A 19501-nucleotide genomic window follows, 5' to 3' on the forward strand; every position below is an offset into this window, starting at 1 on the left:
CTAGGACCTATGAGATAAAGTCGTGTTTAACTTGCACTACTAAAGGAGTTATTGATATGTCACAGTGTTCTTGCAATAAGACTTATTTCGGAAAAACATCCCGCACCCTGAAAGTATCTTTGGAGAACATAAAACCACTATTAGACATCAGGATACAGTATCACCTCGCCAGTTGCGAGACACTTTATACAACAAAATCCTTCTATTCATTAATTGCGTTGCGTTTGGGATCAAAAAAGTTTATCCACCACGCAGAGTAGGTGATTGCGACAACAAATTACTCCAAAGAGAAGCCATGTGGATATATACATTAAAGTCTGTACGGTTTAAACGAATAATTATATTTCACCTCCTTCCTATAAGCCACATTTAGACTGTTACAAGAACACTGTCCTTACAGATTTTGCATATCGTTTATGAGTTAGACCCACATATTTATGAACGGCTGAGCCTGATATCCTTTGTGGTAAGGTATCTCGTGAATTGATATCATGTATTCAACTGAGCAGACACCTAAAGCAATTGAGTTGTCCTTGGTGCCCGCTCTCTTGCCTTATAATTCTGTATTTCTTTGTGACTAACTTGTTTGTATACAGGTAGACCAGAAAAGACACATCATTGATTGGCAGTTGAGTGGCAACCCTGATTAAAAGCACCCGCTACTCATCAGTTGTTCCCTAAAAACAAAAGCGGGTTTGAATTCAAATACAATTGTACCTATACACTGAAGAAGGATGTAAAGACAAAAGTCTGTGTACGCTATTCCTAATGCAGTGAAAATAATTTTTAAAAATAGAGTGATGAAGTAGGCCTAAGCTTTATGCTACACCTTTTTGTTTGTCTGAATTCACGACTTTTACGCACCAGCCAAGCTTCTGGGACAGCACAATGGTTCCCTTATGATTCATATTATTCCCACCTCATAGGTTATGAATATATATAAAACACAGGAAAATGACATGTTGACTGCACTGGCTCTTTAAATTGTTAGTGGCCTGGCCTCTTGCTTTCTGTGTGATACTTTTAGCAAAATTCACAAATACAATTGATTAAATGTATTAAATTGTGCGGGGTTAATAAATAACGTCTCGGATTGGAAAAGCATGAGTAAAACAAAAATAACCATAGAGGACCACATCAATAGTAATGTTTGGTATGTGACATTGACTTTGTATCACAAACACGTTGTGACTATTTTACATGAACTCTCAATAGCCCTATGGTGTTATTTTGTCTTCCCATTAATGAAGTACAGTATCATTATAAGGACTATAAGGGGTGTTAAATGAATGGGAATCAGATTAAAGAGCCATCTGGAGAAGTTTTCACCACCCATACTTCTCACTACCCACCCCATTCACCTGCCCTCTTCTTCCTCTCTCCCCTCACGAGCCATCGACACACAGATCGGTCTGGTAGGACATGCACATCTTCAGACTGGAACACATTTAACACCGTAGAGCTAGAGGAACTCACACAGAGGGGGTCAAACTAAAGTAGTTCTTTTCCAGGCCAACCTCTCTCGTTTCTCCATCTTCTTCTTCTGTGATAATGGCGGTCCGCAAACAAACGTTAAAGGTGCATGCCACCACCTACTGTGCAGGAGTTTGTGGTCAATCATGGTTTACAACATTCGCTCCACATTTCTAAATCCTCCTACCCAACTCAGTATTTCTGAGTAAATGAAAAAGAGCCCTACTAACTTCTAATAGTACAGTTCATTTGAATGAATGTTATATTTTTAGTGAATGTTTTAATACTTATTTATCAGCAATACATGTACAATATATAAAATAAACAGTTTATTAATGCATGTTTTCATTAATTTTAGAACGTTTTAATGAGTTTAAAAAAACACAAAACGCCCAAAAAACTGTCCCCTGTGCTTGTAGTGGTATATACAGTAACTTATAACCTATATGTTGAATCATGCAAGAATGATATTCAGTGATGTGGTGGTAAATGCATAAATCACTAATGCAAAAAAAAAAAAAAATGTATCATGTTTTTACTTATCTGGGTTAAAGTTGGTCACCCCTATTCACTAAACACAAAGGTAGGAAAGATGATTTCGATTTTTATTCTTTTTTATTTAACTAGAAAAGTCAGTTAAAAACAAATGGCTTTTTCATTTACTCAGTCCCACTATAGTCCGCCAAAGATGACACATCCTTGGTTTGACAAGAAAACACAATATGGTCATTATCTAAAACATAGCATCACCTTTCTCTTCAGTAAAGGCTACATCGTATACCGTAACATCTTGACTTGACAATTGATGTGCAAAAAATACTGCATGGACTTGGAGGTTACTGAGCATGATTGAGGCTGAAGGTAATGAGTAACATCCTTTAGTTTGGTACACAGACACTGTGGTTACATCCTCAAGGGCATCTTACTGTTTAAAATGCTATACAATTCACTTGTTCAAGTTTAGACACTTCTTTAAGTCTGTACAACGATCAATTCAGTCGTCTGAATGCAAATCCTAGTCTGCGTCCGAGATAGTGTCCTGTTCCCTTTACAGTGAACCACTTTTGACCAGAGTGAGTACAGAACTTGAGGACCGAGACGCCAAGAAGAACCCCATCAAGCGAGTCAAGACCTCTCTCAATCGTTGATTCTAGAACAAAGAATAGTGTTACCACCATAGACATATACTACAACAAAATAATGTTCTCATTCCATCCCTATTCTCACAGAATTTTCCACTGAGGGGCCACACAATCCAATTATGAAAAGTTGACACTTTTCCACACACATGGATTTACAGCCACAAGTCATTATAAATAAATTACTAACATAATTGTAAGCTTTGATGGTACCAGGACTTACTCTAGAGTCTGTAGTTTGTAGCGTTGATTGTCCCTGACGTCAGAGAGAATTCTCAGTCCTTCTTCTCCCGTGTTGTTTCCCATCAGGCCTAGTTCTGTGATGCTGGAGTGGCTGGACTTCAGGGCTAAGGCTAGGGAGGAGCAGCCCTTTACTGTGATCCCACAGCATCTCAGACTGGAGAGAGAGAGGGTGGAAAGAGAGAGAGGGTGAATGTGGGGAGAGAGATGGGGATATAGAGAAAGAGAGTGGAGAAAGTCACCAGAGGGAGAAAAGATCTTCAATTTGTTTTGGTCAACAAGACTTCATGAATTGTACGAGTGATTTATAAGTTAACAAATGACCAAGTCATTTTGTGAATATGCTTATAATAATTCATTGTTTGACGAGCGTGCGGTGTGATATTATAGCAATGAGCTTTATAACTCTCTCTAATGCTGTTACTTACAATAGTCTCTCCAGTGTACAACACCTGGACGTCAGTCCCATGTAGAGAGTCTTCACACCGTGGTCTCCCAGGTCGTTTCCAGAGAGATCCAGCTCTTTCAGGTTGGTGAGGTTGGAGCTGAGAGCTTTGACCAGCTCCCCACAGCATTTCTCTGTCAGTTTACAGTCACTCACCCTAGGTGGGGAGAGGTAATTACATTGAGAAAGTTGACCCCCCCACACACACGTGCTAGGTTTGCAGAACTCACCTGAGGGTCTCAAGTGAAGACAAGCAGAAAAAGACATCGGCCCAGTCATCCGAGTCGCCCAGATGGTTCCTGCTGATGTCCAGCTCTTTGAGGACAGAGTTGAAATGAAACCCTCTGACTTGGGTGATGCCACAGCTCGCCACACTGGAGAGACAAGGGTAAAGAAAAATAAACTCTTCAATATTCAGCTCCAAACTATTGTTCAAAATACTGGCTTTCAGAGACTTTAAGTGTTAACTTTAGACTGCCTGGAGAGATAGATGGGCGGACAGGGTTTGCACTTTTGCGACTATTCTATTGGTTCCATTGTGCCAGGCAAGCTCAAACAAAGTCTGACAAGTATTTGTATTTGAACCAAAGTCTGTCAGCCTACATGGAGTAGGGGCTAGGGGAGATTGGACCGTACACTCTTGGTGGAGTAAGCTAGCTTACATGAGTTTCTCCAGTTGACAGGCGGGCAGTCCGAAGGCGTTGCAGAGCATCTTGACCCCCTCGTCCTTCAGGTTGTTGTTGCTCAGGTTGAGCTCCCTCAGACTGGGGATGTTCACCAGACACCTAAACATGTTCTCACAGCATTTCTCAGTGAGCTGACAGCAGTACAACCTGGTGGTGGAGGGAAAATGTATGGTACATTTACTACAGTGAACATTCCACTTTAGAATCAGTGAGGTGGAATGTATGAGTGTACTACAATACTCCAGACAGTACTCACTCCAGTTTGTATATCTGGGTTGACTTCAGTATGTCCATGAGCAGCTTCATCCCCCGGTCTCCCAAGTTGTTCATGCTGACGTCCAGATCTCGCAGGTGTCTGGGGTTGGCTATCAGCAACACCGCCAGAGCGCGACTCAGCTCCAGGCCCAGCTTGCAGTTTGAGAGCCTAACGAAGATTATAACACTTTAGAAGACGTGGTACAGCGGTTAGTGCCGCGAACCCCAGCACAGATGTACAGCCTAGGCTACCAGAGTCGGCATGAGTTTAAATCCGACCCATGCCATTCTGACTCGCAAACTCTCATAACTCTCCTGTCTCCTCTTCACTGTCCTATCTCAATAAAAATACATTATACCCTTAAAGAATATATTTATGTAAACTAGTTTAGAAGATTAACTGTATTTCCTTATGAGGAGAACTTCATTTGCATCAAACCACAGGATAAACCCATAGGGGAACTGAATTCAATGATGTTACAAGTGGGGGTACACATGATCAGAACGGGTTTCCTAGCCATTGATTCAATACTCACTTCAGGATCTGAAGTTTGCAATTGACAACCTTCAGTCCGTCAACGAGATAAAACACCCCCGATTCTCCCGGTTCGTTGCCGCTCAGATCCAGCTCCCGCAGGTGCAAGGGGTTGGATTTGAGAGCTTTGGCCAGAGCTGCAAAGCCATTCTGTTTCACCCTGCAGCCGGACAGTTTCAGTCTCTCCAGTCGGCAGTGTGGCTTGGCCAAGCCGGCCGCCAACAGCTGCACTCCGGAGTCCTTCAGCGTGTTGAAACTCAGGTCCAGAGTTTTCACATTGGACACCTTTGAGGTGAGCGCCGAGGCCAGACATTCACAGGATTTCTCTGTTAGTTTGTGATATGATAGCCTGGTAAGAAGGAAGGTTAGGGAATCAAAAAGAACATAGACATTCAAGCAGGCATTAAACCAACAGAACTGTGTAATGATCATAAGATGGGTTCAACAAACCTGAATTACATCACAGGGATGACAGTTATCTTGTGTTATAGACATTTAATATCGATAGTGTGCGCCAAAAGTATTGAGTTAGTGACCCATTTTTTGTTTATTTTGTACTTCAACACTTTGGATTTAGAATGATACAATGACTATGAATCTAAAGTGCAGTCGGTCGGCTTTACTTTTAGTTTTTTTCCCCAACCATATCGGGTGAACCATTTAAAAATTACACCACTTTTTGTACATAGTCCCCCCCCCATTTTAAGGGACCAAAAGTATTGGGCCGAATTCACTTTTGTGTATTGAAGTAGTCAAAAGTTAAGTATTTGGTCGCATATTCATAGCACATAACTATATCAAGCTTGTGACTACAAATTGGTTGGATGTATTTGCTGTTTGTTTTGGTTGTTTCAGATTATTTTGTGTCCAATAGAAATGCATGGCAAATAATGTATTGTGTCATTTTGGAGTCACTTTCATTGTAAATAAGAATAGAATATGTTTCTAAACACAATAGTTTTGGTCCTATAAAATGGGGGGTCTTATGTACAAAAAGTGCTGCAATTTCTAAACGATTCACCCGATATGGAAGAAAATGTTATTATATCACAGCCAAAAGTACTGGAGTACAGAGCCAAAACTACATCAAATGTGTCACTTTCCTAATACCTTTGGAGCTCACTGTAATTGCTGGTATTGTTAAATGACCAAGTACTTACGTGGCTGTCTGGGAAGCTTTGATCACTGGTAGCATCCTCAGAAGTTCCTCGTCTCCTCTCTTCTTTACTTCCAACCCTAGCATGTCTATTGGCCCAGACTGCGATGCCAATAACACAGCGGCCAGGTCAGACCAATGTGCACGTGGGTATTTGGCATCTGGGGAGATTCCCGTATTGAGAAAGCTCACGCCATCAGTTTCTAAAGAGCTGTCACCCAGTTCCGTCAGGCAGTTCAGCAGGTTGAGGGCCCTCGGTGAAGCGGGATTCTCCATGACCTTCTTCTTGATATACTCTACCGTTTCCGTCAGTGTCTCTGACGAGTTGTAGCCGGCCTCTGCGATTGACTGGATGAAGCTCTGCGAGAAGCCGAGGAGGAACCGGAGGAAGAGGTCCAGCTTTCCGTTTTTGCTCTGCAAGGCCATGTCCACTGCATTCCTCAGGTTTTCATCTAGGCTGTAGCAGGATCGATTAATAAACCACATTGCGGCAAAGAACTCCTGAATGGTGGTATGCCCAAAGTAGTAGATCTTCGTTTGCTGCAACCCAATATCCTCCCTGAAGATGGGTATGCTTACTTTTGCAAACTCTGACCCCTCATCACAGTTAATGTCGCACTCTTGTAGGTCTTCCCTGTAGAAAACCGTGTTGCCTTTCACCAACTGCTTAAAGGCTAGTTCCCCCAATTTAATAGCCATCTTCTGTGTATTCTGGTTCTGTGTTTGCAACAGGGCGAGTAGGTCAGTGTACATTGGAGTCAGAGCTCCGGGGTCATATTCTTTATCGGATAGCCATGTCTGTCTAACGAGGACTGATGCAGAAATCGAACAGATAATAGGTATCTGGCACAAAACATAGAGGCTTTCCGAGTACTTCAAGTGGTGGATAATTGCATTGGCCTGGTCTGTGTGAATGATTGCTCTTCTGAAGAACTCCTCTTTCTGAGAGTCCGTGAAGCCTTCGATTTCTGTCACTTCGTTGATGTACTGAAGAGGGATGTGATGGACTGCTTCAGGTCTAGAGGTAATCCATATGTGAGACGCGAAGGGAAGAAGATTACAGTTAATTAGGTTTGTCAGCAGTGCTGGCACGGAGGAGGGCTCTGTGACATCGGTCACTATCGGGCTGTTCTTGAAGTCGAGAGGATGTCGGAATTCATCCAGCCCGTCAAGAATGAACCCAACTCTGCAGTTCTCCAGGTTGGAAATTCCAGGTTCTTTCAATTCTGGGAAAAACTTGTAAAGAAGTTCAATCAGACTTAGTCTCTCCTTCAGCAAATTCAGCTCCCGGAAAGGAAGGGGAAATATGAGAGTACATTCCTGGTTTCCTTTTCCCTCTGCCCAGTTAAGAATAATCATCCGCACCTGGCTAGTTTTGCCAATACCAGAGACGCCCTTTGTCAGCGCTATTCTGACTCGCTCGTCATCTAGTTCAGAATCAAAGTATAAGCTTAAGGGTGAGCATCTCCATTGGTGTCTGAAAGTTGGCTTAATTTGAATGTACTCATGTTGGTTCACCTCTCCACTTTCACCAGGTGGATACTGGAGATCACAATGTATATAAAATGGATGCTCAGTTTCCCCCCCTGGCGGACTTTGATACTTTTTCTTCAGGATGGCTTTGAGCTTATTGCTGAGTTTTACCACATTGGAGTCAGAGACTTTCCTGTTAAATAGACAAAACAGTACATGTAATTTCTGAAAGGTTTTAACCATATTGTCTGTTAACTGTATAGTCTATTATTGTGAGAGCACACCAGTTGACCCTCTTGAGCCTCTTTGTCATGGATCCCCCCGGTACTGCTGCTCATTCCGTTCACCATCTCAGGAGGGCTACGTCACCGGCCTTTTAGGCGTCACTGAACTGGATTCATTACCTCCAACCCTGGACTGTCTTGTCTCATTACGCACACCTGGTTCCCATTCCCCCTGATTAGTATGTGTATATATGTACCCTCTGTTCCCCATTGTCCTTGTCGGTTATTGTCCCATGTCCGTTGGTCTTGTAAGTACCTGTGCTATGTTGTATCGGCTTCCATGCTATGCGTTATTGTGCACTTGTTTTATGGGCTTCGTCCTGTGTATTATTTAGAGGTTTACACCTTACTCTTTAGTTAGGAAGGAGAAATAAAAAAAAGTATTACGTATTCCTGCGCTTGTCTCGTATCATTATTCAGCGTGACAGAATAACCAACCTATCTAAATGGAGACAGCAGGAAAGACCAAGCTGACGACCATCGTAGAGACAGTTCAGCATCACAAGGAATGTCTCTCCAGACTCGGCAGCACCACGGACAGCGTACTGGCAACCATCCTGCGTTTGGAGGGGAATGTGCAGTCCCTCCAGTCTCCAGCACCGGTTCCGGCACTAGCTCCCACAACACCACTACCTGCCTCCGTCCCATCTGAGCCAGTCCGCGGAATACCCCTGTCCCTCCTGGAGCACTTTGACGGCACTCCAGCGAGATGCAAGGGATTCCTTCTGCAATGAGACCTGGCTGTCCGGACGGACCCTGGACTGGGGTGCCACGGTCTGGGAAACGGGCGGACCCGAGGTCAAGTCCTACGAGCGCTTCACCCTCCTCTTCCGCTCAGTGTTTGATCATCCTGTGGATGGCCAAGGGGGGGTTGACTGCCTACTCTGACTACGCCAAGGATCTAGGACCACCTCGGAATTCGCCCTGGAGTTCCGGAACATCGCGGCCTCCACCGGATGGAACGAGTCGGCTCTGGTCACTATTCACGCTTTCCTACAGGCCAGGCTCGAAGAACGTGAAGGCGGACACCCTGTCTCGCCTCTATGATGGAGAGGCATGGAGAAGAGACCCCCAACATCTCTCCATCGCGTATCATAGCGCCAGCAGTGTTGGACGTGGACACCGACATAGGGCAGGCCCTGCGCACGGAACCCGCACCTGCACAGCGCCCGGAGAACTGCGCCTACGTGCCCATGGGTGTGTGGGACCGCCTCCTTACCTGGGCGCACACGGCACCTGTGTCATCCTGGGATAAGCCGTACCATCGCCTGCTTGACTGAGAAGTACTGTTGGCCCACCTTGGCTAGGGACGTTCGGGTTGACGTTTCTTCCTGCTCCATCTGTGCTCAGTCAAAGACACCCAGACACCTCCCTTATGGAAAGCTCCTTCCCCTGCCGGTTCCACAACGACCCTGGTCTCACCCCTCGGTGGACTTTGTCACTGACCTTACCCGCTCCCAGGGGAACACCACCATTCTCAACCCCAATTTCGTGGTATCCAATTGGTAGTTACAGTCTTGTCTCATCGCTGAAACTCCCGTACAGACTCGAGAGAGAGGTGAAGGTTGAAGGCCGTGCATCCTCCAAAAGACAACCCAACCAAGCCGCACTGCTTCTTGACACAAAGCCCACTTAACCCGGAAGCCAGCTACACCAATGTGTCGGTGGAAACACCTGGTGACCGTGTCAGCATGCACTGCGCCTGGCCCGCCACAGGAGTTGCTAGTGCTTGATGGGACAAGGACATCCCTGCCGGCCAAACCCTAACCCTAACCCGGACGACGCTGGGCCAATTGTGCGCCGCCCCATGGGTCTCCTGGTCTCGGCCGGCTGCAAAAGAGCCTGGACTCGAACCCAGAATCTCCAGTGGCACAGCTAGCACTGCGATGCAGTGCCTTAGACCACTGCGATGCAGTGCCTTAGACTACTGCGCCACTCGGGAGGCCCCGAGGAGGCCTATTTTAAGCACATCTTCCGGCAATACAGGATCCCGGAGGACATTGTGTCAGACCGTGGCCCTCAGTTTACCTCACGCGTATGGAGTGTTCATGGAACGCCTGGGGGTCACGGTCAGTCTCACCTCTGGGTACCGTCCTCAAGTTAATGGGCAGGTGGAGAGGGTCAATCAGGAAGTGGGCGGGTTCCTGAGGTGTTACTGTCAGGACCGGCCGGGGGAGTGGGCGGATTTTCTACCTTGGGCTGAGTACACGCAGAATTCCCTCCGCCACTCCTCCACTAACCTCACTCCTTTCTATTGCATATTGGGGTACCAGCCGGCCCTTGCAGCTTGGCAACCGAGCCAGACCGAGGCCCCTACGGTAGATGAGTGGATTCAGCACGCTGAGGAAACCTGGAACGCAGTGCACTCATCTCCAGCGGGCCGTGCGTCGGCGCAAGGAACAGGCCGACCGCCACCGCAGTGAGGCGCCTTTCTTCTCTCCATGCGACCGGGTCTGGCTCTCCACCCGGAACCTGCCCCTCCGACCTGCCCTGCCGGAAGTTGAACCTGCGGTTTGTGGGGCCGTTTAAAGTCCCGAGGAGGGTTAATGAGGTAACGTACCATTTGCAACTCCCTGCTGATTACCGCATTAACCCAACTTTTCATGTGTCTCTCCTCAGGCCAGTGGTGCCTGGTCCCCTCGCTGAGGCTGGAACCAGTGACGCCCCGCCTCCTCCTCTGGACATCGAGGGAGGTCCAGTATACTCAGTCCGTGAAGTCCTGGATTTGAGGCGTCGGGCGGGGCGTTTCCAGTACCTCATTGACTGGGAGGTGTATGGCCCAGTGTATTATTTAGAGGTTAACACCTCGCTCTTTTGTTTGGGTGGAGAAATAAAAAAAAATATTACGTATTCCTTCACTTGTCTCCTATCATTATACAGCGTGACAGACTCTTGCAAATGACCAACAAGGCCTTGGGAGCATTTCAAACCATTCCTATACATATATTTTACCTTTATTTAACTCGGCAAGTCAGTTAAGAACACATTTTTATTTTCAATGACGGCCTAGGAACAGTGGGTTAACTGCCTTGTTCAGGGGCAGAACAACAGATTTTTACCTTGTCTGCTCAGGGATTCGATCTTGCAACCTTTCGGTGACTAGTCCAACACTCTAACCACTAGGCTACCTGCCGCCCCACAATATATGGTATGGTCTAGTTTGTTATCTCAATAAAAGTCAGTGCTAGGAACCTCTTGGTACTAAAATAACATCTCCTTAACATGAATCTTGGCTGGTCCATTGTCCATTTACAGTTGTATATGCATTCCACAGGATGTAGGGAAGCAGAGACGCCCCTGTATCACTTTAAATACTGTTGTGAACCTTTGAGTTGTCGAAGAGTAAACTCCTTCCCAGCCGGTAATATCCTAAAATGAATTCAAGTCTGACGTTTTGTTCTCAACTATCTTCATTCCATCAATTCTTAGAACCTTACAGATGGAATAAACCATTGGTTCACCAGACTTTTTATAGTCCCGTACCCCTTCAAACATTCAACCTCCAGCTGCTTACCCCCTCTAGCACCAGGGTCAGCGCATTCTCAAATGTTGTTTTATGCCATCATTGTAAGCCTGCCACACACACAGTATACAATACATTTATTAAACATAAGAATGAGTGTGGGTTTTTGTCACAACCTGGCTCGTGGGAAGTGACAAAGAGTTCTTATAGGACCAGGGCACAAATAATATAACAATAAATCAAGAATTTTGCTCTTTATTTAGCCATCTTATATAGTATAAAACCTTCTTTGTTCATCAAAAATGGCGAATAACTCACCACAGGTTAATGAGAAGGGTGTGCTTGACAGGATGCACATAACTCTGCAATGTTGGGTTGTATTGGAGAGACTCTCAGTCTTAAATCATTTTCCACACACAGTCTGTGCCTGTATTTAGTTTTCATGCTAGTGAGGGCCGAAAATCCACTCTCACATAGGTACGTGGTTGCAAAGGGCATCAATGTCTTAACAGCGCAATTTGCCAAGGCACTATACTCTGAGCGCAGCCCAATCCAGAAATCTGGCAGTGGCTTCTGATTAAATTAAATTTTCACAGAACCGCTTGATGCAATTTCGATGAGGCTCTCTTGTTCAGATATCGGTAAGTGGACTGGAGGCAGGGCATGGAAGGGATAACAAATCCAGTTGTTTGTGTCATCTGTTTCGGGAAAGTACCTGCATAATTGCGCACCCAACTCACTCAGGTGCTTCGCTATATCACATTTGACATTGTTCGTAAGCTTGAGTTCATTTGCACACAAAAAATCCGACAATGATGGAAAGACCTGTTTGTTGTCCTTGTTAATGCAGACAGAGAAGAGCTCCAACTTCTTAATGATAGCCTCAATTTTGTCCTACACATTGAATATAGTTGTGGAGAGTCTCTGTAATCCTAGATTCAGATCATTCAGGCGAGAGAAAACATCACCCAGATAGGTCAGTCGTGTGAGAAACTCGTTATCATGCAAACTTTAAGCTCATCTCTCAATAAAAAAAAAAACGTGTCAACACTTTGCCCCTTGTAAAAGTGTTACATGGTCGCTGCCCATATCATCGCATTGTGCAGAAAATACACGAGTGTTCAGGGGCCTCGTTTTAACAAAGTTAACCATTTTCACTGTAGTGACCAAAACATCTTTCAAGCTGTCAGGCATTCCCTTGGCAGCAAGAGCCTCCCGCTGGATGCCGCAGTGTACCCAAGTGGTGTCGGGATGGTGAACCATTCATCCATTTTCGAGCAAACGGAATGAGCAGCAGCTACGTTTGACTACATAAGGACCGTTAGTGGAATTCCCGCGAGAGAGTAACAGTTAATGTGATTGGATGTTCATTATTTGATTAGGCTACCTGTATTTGACATTGTGTTGTTATTTCGCTGAACACTGGATGGTTTAATTTGATTTTTGTCAGTGAAACGAGGCTACTCAGGTGAGAATATTTTTTTCCCTATTGGAAAATCTAAATGGACTGTTTGAAAATGTGAAAAAAAAATAAAAAATTCTCATGGGAAATCCACTAACCAAACGTAAACGTGAATCACATTTTTATTTGGCGTACCCCCGATGGCATTGCGCTACCCCAGTTTGGGAATAACTGAAATAAATTAATGCTTGTCACGGATCCGACAGGTACTGTTGCTCATTCCGTGCACCAGTTCCGGAGGTCTACGTCACCGGCCTCTAGGCGTCACTGAACTGTTTCATTACGCACACCTGGTTCCCATTTCCCCTGATTAGTAATAATATAATTGTGCCCTTTGTTCACCATTGTCTTGTCGGTTATTGTTCCCATGTCCGTTGGTCTTGTGAGTATGGGAGAGCGAGGTATGTTGTTACACTTTTCACGCTGTCTAACATTTACTGGGCACCATACATCACAATGGTATAAATGTCATACCAAATGAAAGAAGGAAGTCTTGGGCACATATTTGTATTCATTACATCTTCATATCTTATTTCAGTACGGAGTTGTAGACCCATCAACGGGTAAATTGTCACACTACGTCGGGTAAGTTGTCACATTAGATTATCAGCAAATAAGAACACTAACTAATTAATTGTGAATATAGATTTTTAATTTCAAATTCAAAACTAAATTCAACTTCATTAAAGAACTTAAAATAAAAACAATATTGATGAGAGAATCCGGCAAATAATGCCTTTTAATCAAAACAATAATGGTGGCAGAACACACATTAATTAAGTGGCACGACCACTTTACTTTGAACTCAAACGTTCTCTGGCGTACACATAGATCCACGGAAATTGTTGGAATCGGAAAAGTGAGTGGGGTTATATCCTGCCTGTTTGACCCTGTCTGGGGGTATCATCGGATAGGGCCACAGTGTCTCCCGACCCCTCCAGTCTCAGCCTACAGTATTTATGCTGCAGTAGTTTATGTGTCGGGGGCTAGGGTCAGTCTGTTATATCTGGAGTATTTCTCCTGTCTTATCCGGTGTCCTGTGGGAATTTAAGTATGCTCTCTATAATTCTCTCTCTCTTTCTTTCTCTCTCTTGGTGTACCTGAGCCCTAGGACCATGCCTCAGGACTACCTGGCCTGATGACTCCTTGCTGTTCCCAGTCCACCTGGCCGTGCTGCTGCTCCAGTTTCAACTGTTCTGCCTGCGGCTATGGAACCCTGACCTGTTCACCGGATACCTGTCCCAGACCTGCTGTTTTCAACTCTCTAGAGACAGCAGGAGCGGTAGAGATACTCTGAATGATCGGCTATGAAAAGCCAACTGACATTTACTGAGGTGCTGACCTGTTGCACCCTCGACATCCACTGTGGTTATTATTATTTGACACTGCTGGTCATCTATGAACATTTGAACATCTTGGCCATGTTCTGTTATAATCTCCACCCCGGTACAGCCAGAAGAGGACTGGCCACCCCTCATAGCCTGGTTCCTCTCTAGGTTTCATCCTAGGTTCTGGCCTTTCATGGGAGTTTTTCCTAGCCACCATGCTTCTACACCTGCATTGCTTGCTGTTTGGGGTTTTAGGCTGGGTTTCTGTACAGCACTTTGAGATATCAGCTGATGTAAGAAGGGCTTTATAAATAAATTTGATTCAAGAAATAGCTTTTTGCTAGATTGTGCCTTATTCTGTTCCATTTCTAGTGCCTGCTTCACTGGTGTGTCAGTTAGAATTGCTGTTTTGCGCCGTTTTCTTTCTTTGCAAGCTGGTTTTCGGGGGTCAGCTTTTAGATATGGCCGGATGTCCTCTGGAGTTGCTAGTTCACCGTTGTCAGCAGTGGCATTGCTGGGCAAGGGTGAGCTGGTGCTAGCATAAGAACTGGGCAGGTCTGTGTCTGAGCTTGTGCTAGGCAGGGCTGGAATGGTGCTGGGGCCTGGCAGGGCTGAAATGGTGCTGGGGCCTGGCAGGGCTGGAATTGTGCTAGGGCCTGGCAGATTGGTGCTGGGGTCTGGCAGGGCTGAAATGGTGCTAGGGCCTGGCAGGTTGGTGCTGGGGCCTGGCAGGTTGGAGCTGGGGCCTGGCAGGGCTGGAATTGTGCTAGGGCACGGCAGGTTGGTGCTGGGGCCTGGCAGGGCTGGAATGTTGCTGGGGCCTGGCAGAGCAGGGATGGTGCTGGGGCCTGGTAGGGTTGGGTTCTGAATGGGGCGATCTGTAATGTAGGATGGCGCACTGGCCTGGCTACGGGGAGCATTCAGCCAGGTAGGGTTGGGCAGGCTCGGTGCTCGAGACCTCCAGTGCGCCTTCACGGTCCGGTCTATCCGGTGCCACCTCCACGCACCAGCCCTCCGGTGGCAGCCCCCCGCACCAGGCTGTCTCTCCGTCTCCTCACTACAGGTGCTCCCGCCTGCTCAGCGCTGCCAGAGTCTTCCTCCTGTCCAGCGCCGCCTGAGTCTTTCTCCTGTCCAGCGCCGCCTGAGTCTCCCTCCTGTCCAGCGCCGCCTGAGTCTCCCTCCTGTCCAGCGCCGCCTGAGTCTCCCTCCTGTCCAGCGCCGCCAGAGCCGTTCGTCAGCTAGGAGCCGCAAGGGCCGTCCGTCAGCCAGGAGCCGCCCGTCAGCCAGGAGCCGCCAGAGCCGTCCGTCAGCCAGGAGCCACCAGAGCCGTCCGTCAGCCAGGAGCCACCAGAGCCGTCCGTCAGCCAGGAGCCGCCAGAGCCGTCCGTCAGCCAGGAGCTGCACTTCAGTCCAGAAGCGCCCCTCAGTCCAGTGGGGCCCTTTATTAGGGTTCCCAGTCCAAGGTCGGCGGCGAGGGTCGCCGCTCCAAAGAAGTTACTGAAGCGGGCAATGACTATGGTGGAGTGGGGTCCACGCCCACCCAGACCCTCCCCTATAGGCTTAGGTTTTGCGGCCGGAGTCCGCACCTTGGGGGGGGGGGGGGGTGGTACTGTCACGCCCTGACCATAGTATGCTTTGTATGTTTCTATGTTTTGTTTAGTCAGGGTGTGATCTGAGTGGGCATTCTATGTTGTATGTCTAGTTTGTCTATTTCTATGTGTTTGGCCTGATATGGTTCTCAATCAGAGGCAGGTGTTAGTCGTTGTCTCTGATTGGGAACCATATTTAGGTAGCTTGTTTTGTATTGTGGGTTGTGGGTGATTGTTCCCGTTTCTGTGTCTTTTTGTCACCATACGGGACTGTTGCGTTTTTGTTCGTCCGTTTATTGTTTTGTTCTTTGTTTTCAAGTTTTCTAATTAAAATGGATAATCATCACTCTGCATTTTGGTCCTCCGATCCTCCTTACTACTCCTCCTCAGATGAGGAGGACGACGAACGTGACAGTAAACCACTCCGAGCTGGCCTTTTCTTTTTCTGCCCACATTGGCGCGAACTTCAGCTGGTGTACCACAGCAAACTGTAGGCAAGTCTTCTGACCTCACTTGGCAACAGACCAAAATAAATGCCAGCTGACCTAGTAATATACTAAACAAGCTGCATCTCCAAATCAGGTGAAAAAACCCGCTGTGACTTTGTATAGCCAACCACTGTTGTTGGCATGGTTGTCTTCCTATCAACTTCTTCTCTGGTAACCTTTTAACAATACCGAGTCAGAGTACGGTCATTTATGTCAAGATCCTTCGCCGTACTCCTGATTGATTTGTTCTATAACTTCACCTGCCTCACTGCCTTTAACATTATGCCAGGTGGTGTGCTGCCATTCTCTGTCTTTCTTTGATCATTTCTAACCATCTTTCTTTCCTTCCCCTCTTTCTTTCCTTCCTTCCTTCAAAAACACATTTCCTCATTGAAATTACATATTCATTACAGGCTTATTACGCCCACCTCCCTGTCTACTATCCTTGTTGCCACAATGCAATTCATAACACCACACGAAATTCATGCCACTGTATGAAGTAGTGTGTGTGTGGATATACAGTACTGTCTCACACAGTAGGCATGTAGTGTGTTAGTAGACACACACACACACACACACACACACATGCCAGAGCCTGTCTTGTGTAGTCCAGGGATATGTCTGCTGCTCTAAACTACATGTGTATATATAATAATCAATTTACAGTAACATTTAATACTCTTCTCAGAGCTGATTACACAATATCACAATGTTTTTTGAGCATGTTCTATGTATACTGGGGTAAGTTGTCACATGTGAAGACTTGACCCAAGGTCATTGAGACAACTTGCCCCAAACTGACATGTGTGCTAATATTGGCTAAATCTCAAGGTTAGCTCAACATAGGACTGCAGCTAAAGTATCAAAAGACACGGTATTGTCTCCTCTACTCAGTGCAAAATTATAATTTTGAACATTCACACCTAACAAAGTTTATTGCATAACATGTAAAGTGACAATTTTTTACTTTTGAGGGGGGAAAATAAGAAACTTGTGCCCACCTCAGATTAGAGTGACCTTGACCACATGTGAACAGGAAGTTGACCATCGAACATGTAGTGCCACACAGTAGCTATTTGATTTTTGAGATAGCGCCTCTAGTGCTCTCCCCTACCTGTGCTTTGTTTCGGTTTTCGTGCTGCGTGTTTTGTGCACTTGTTATTACGGGTCTCGTCCCAGGTATTGTTATTTCGGGTCTCGTCCCGTGTAATTTATTAGAGGTTTAACCTCGCTCTTTTGTATGGGTTACATCCCTGTGTTTTTGTATACGTGTTTTGTTTTGGGCTTCGTCCCCGTGCCTTTTCATGGCATGTTGTATTTTTGGGTGGAGTATTAAAACCCCCTATTACGTATTCCTGCGGCTGTCTCCAATCATTTATACAACGTGACAATTCTTATATGAACATAAAAATAGGCCTACTGTGTATTCTAAATGAACATTTTTCCATAGGCTCACTTTGATCTTGTCCTCTGTTCAAATTACTAGTTGTCTTACCTTGGTTCAGTCTGATGGTTTTCTCTCCCAGGGCGAAACATTTTCCTCAAATCAGGAGAGGTGGATTTCCTATGACCAAGGTTTGTTTCCCTCCAAGGAGGAGGCAGGTATCTGTGAAGAGGGCAGTAAGGCAGGCTACCCCGTCCCTCATGTGACGAAGAAAGGAAGATCCCACTACCAACCACAGACCTGTAACACAGATATTGGATATTGTCTTCCTACCTGTATCAGCAATAATGATGTGTGTATGGTGCTACAGTAATGCACTGGCAATACTGCCTCAATAGAAAGTCTGCTCACAGATCAGAAATGATTTGCTAATAAATCAATTCAGTTAAATAGGCTACCTAAAGAAGACATAAACTGACAAAAACACGGAGGACCTATACATTTAGGCCCTATTGTTTTTTATTTCAATAAGGTCGTTTAGGATCAGCCCAAAAACAGACTTGCAAACAAAAAACAGGGAGCTTTAACGGTACACGAATGCAGTGTAATCCCTGGCCTTCAACACTAGCAATGGATTACGTAGAGGGGGAAAAAATCATATCAAATTATTTATACATGAAAACATACCTCTGACTACATCGTCTAAACACTGAACTCGCTTCCGCGTGTCTTTACATCCGTTCCTTGGTGCTGGGCTAGCCCACGACTAGCCAGAAAATAACTAGCTAAAATACGGCATGAAGTCATCCCATTGCAACTTTATCAACTCTCATTTAATAGCAAACTCATAATGCAATTCCATAGTTACTTTGATTGTCTCACTTGATTCTAGTCCATCACTGCGTCTCAGTAAATGTACGTGTTTTAAAATAGGTCGAGGAGGCAGCTTCTAACTCCGTTGCGGTTTCTCGTCAAAACAAGATATGCGCAAAAGTGCTAAAAGTCAAGAACAGGGGCGCGTTCAGCAGGACACAACGTTTTGGAACATCCAGATATGCTATATAGAACAAACATGCCTCTTCGATATTTACAATAATGAATTACGTTCATTTCTATCTGCAATGTTCGAGAACGTTTTGCAACTGAAGGTGGCCCTGTTCACACCCAGTACACATTTCAGAGGTTAGATCATTTTTGTCCACCATCAATTAGGTTAAATGTAATCTCAGACCAAATGTAGCCTAAACATAATATGGCCATGGAATTGTTGAAACATTTTATTTTAAAAATAACGCAGCAGCTATGTAACCTAACAAATTAAAAATATTTACGCTACTGCTGTTTATCGTATTCTGTGTAGCCTATTTTAACTGAATTTGTAAACCTTTGTTCGCTTATGCTAGGCCTGCTTGCAATTGAACTTTGTGAGCTGGGGCTGACGAGGGAGAGGGGGCTAATGACAGGTGAACAGGGGTACGGGGAAAAGAGTGGACAGAGTATCTGGGAGGTGGTGATAACGTCTCATTTAAATGTCACACTTACATTTTAGTCATCTATCAGATTCATTCATTCCTACTATAGTTCATTGGCACTTGCTTAACGTTATCATCTTTCCCTACCACCACCCCTACTCCCCCTCCTCTCTCTCCTGCCCTCCTCTTCCACTCCCCCCCCCCCCCCCCCAATGACCAGAATGCTGCTCCAGACATGCATTTAGTCATGCATGAGTTATGATGGACAACAAACACTGTTATATAGTGTTATAATATAGGATAGTAAAACTGTAAGAAGCAAGGAAACTCAGTTTACCCACCTTTTATTTGTGATGAAGATGGCAAAGGTAAGTTTACAAGGCTACATTATCCTAGAAGTGCAGGGAGCAGATGTCATAATAACTTAATAGAACTTTATAATTATAACACGTAAATGTGTTAGCTATATAGGTTTAACTGTCATGAATAATAACTAATAAACTGGTTCTAAACTAGTGTGCATAAGCATTTCGTTTTGTAGTAGTAAACACTTAGGGTAATCATTATTTTAATAATAATCTCTAAACTAAAGTGGGTCTGGGAATGGAAGCCTATATAAATCAATCTGG

At 45.3% G+C, this 19501-nt stretch overlaps 1 protein-coding gene across 5 annotated transcripts; it reads right to left on the minus strand.

Moving 5' to 3' along the window:
* Nucleotides 1–2069: 2069 nt before the first annotated feature.
* On the minus strand, nucleotides 2070–19501 carry LOC129839859 (NACHT, LRR and PYD domains-containing protein 12-like). 5 transcript variants are annotated; one of them, XM_055907552.1, is made up of 10 exons: nucleotides 19214–19501; nucleotides 17512–17700; nucleotides 5934–7595; nucleotides 4775–5122; nucleotides 4240–4407; nucleotides 3960–4130; nucleotides 3528–3671; nucleotides 3281–3454; nucleotides 2836–3009; nucleotides 2070–2623 (listed from the first exon to the last, which is right to left on the minus strand). In XM_055907552.1, exons 2-10 carry the CDS (start codon nucleotides 17550–17552, stop codon nucleotides 2611–2613), a joined length of 2895 nt encoding a protein of 964 aa, XP_055763527.1. In that variant the 5' UTR covers nucleotides 17553–17700; nucleotides 19214–19501; the 3' UTR covers nucleotides 2070–2610. The 5 variants fall into 5 exon arrangements, with proteins under 5 accessions (XP_055763527.1, XP_055763525.1, XP_055763524.1 ...); XM_055907550.1 differs by lacking the exon at nucleotides 19214–19501 and adding an exon at nucleotides 18283–18426; XM_055907549.1 differs by lacking the exon at nucleotides 19214–19501 and adding an exon at nucleotides 18269–18426.

Source organism: Salvelinus fontinalis, chromosome 40 (assembly GCF_029448725.1).
Source record: "Salvelinus fontinalis isolate EN_2023a chromosome 40, ASM2944872v1, whole genome shotgun sequence".
NCBI lineage: Eukaryota > Metazoa > Chordata > Actinopteri > Salmoniformes > Salmonidae > Salvelinus > Salvelinus fontinalis.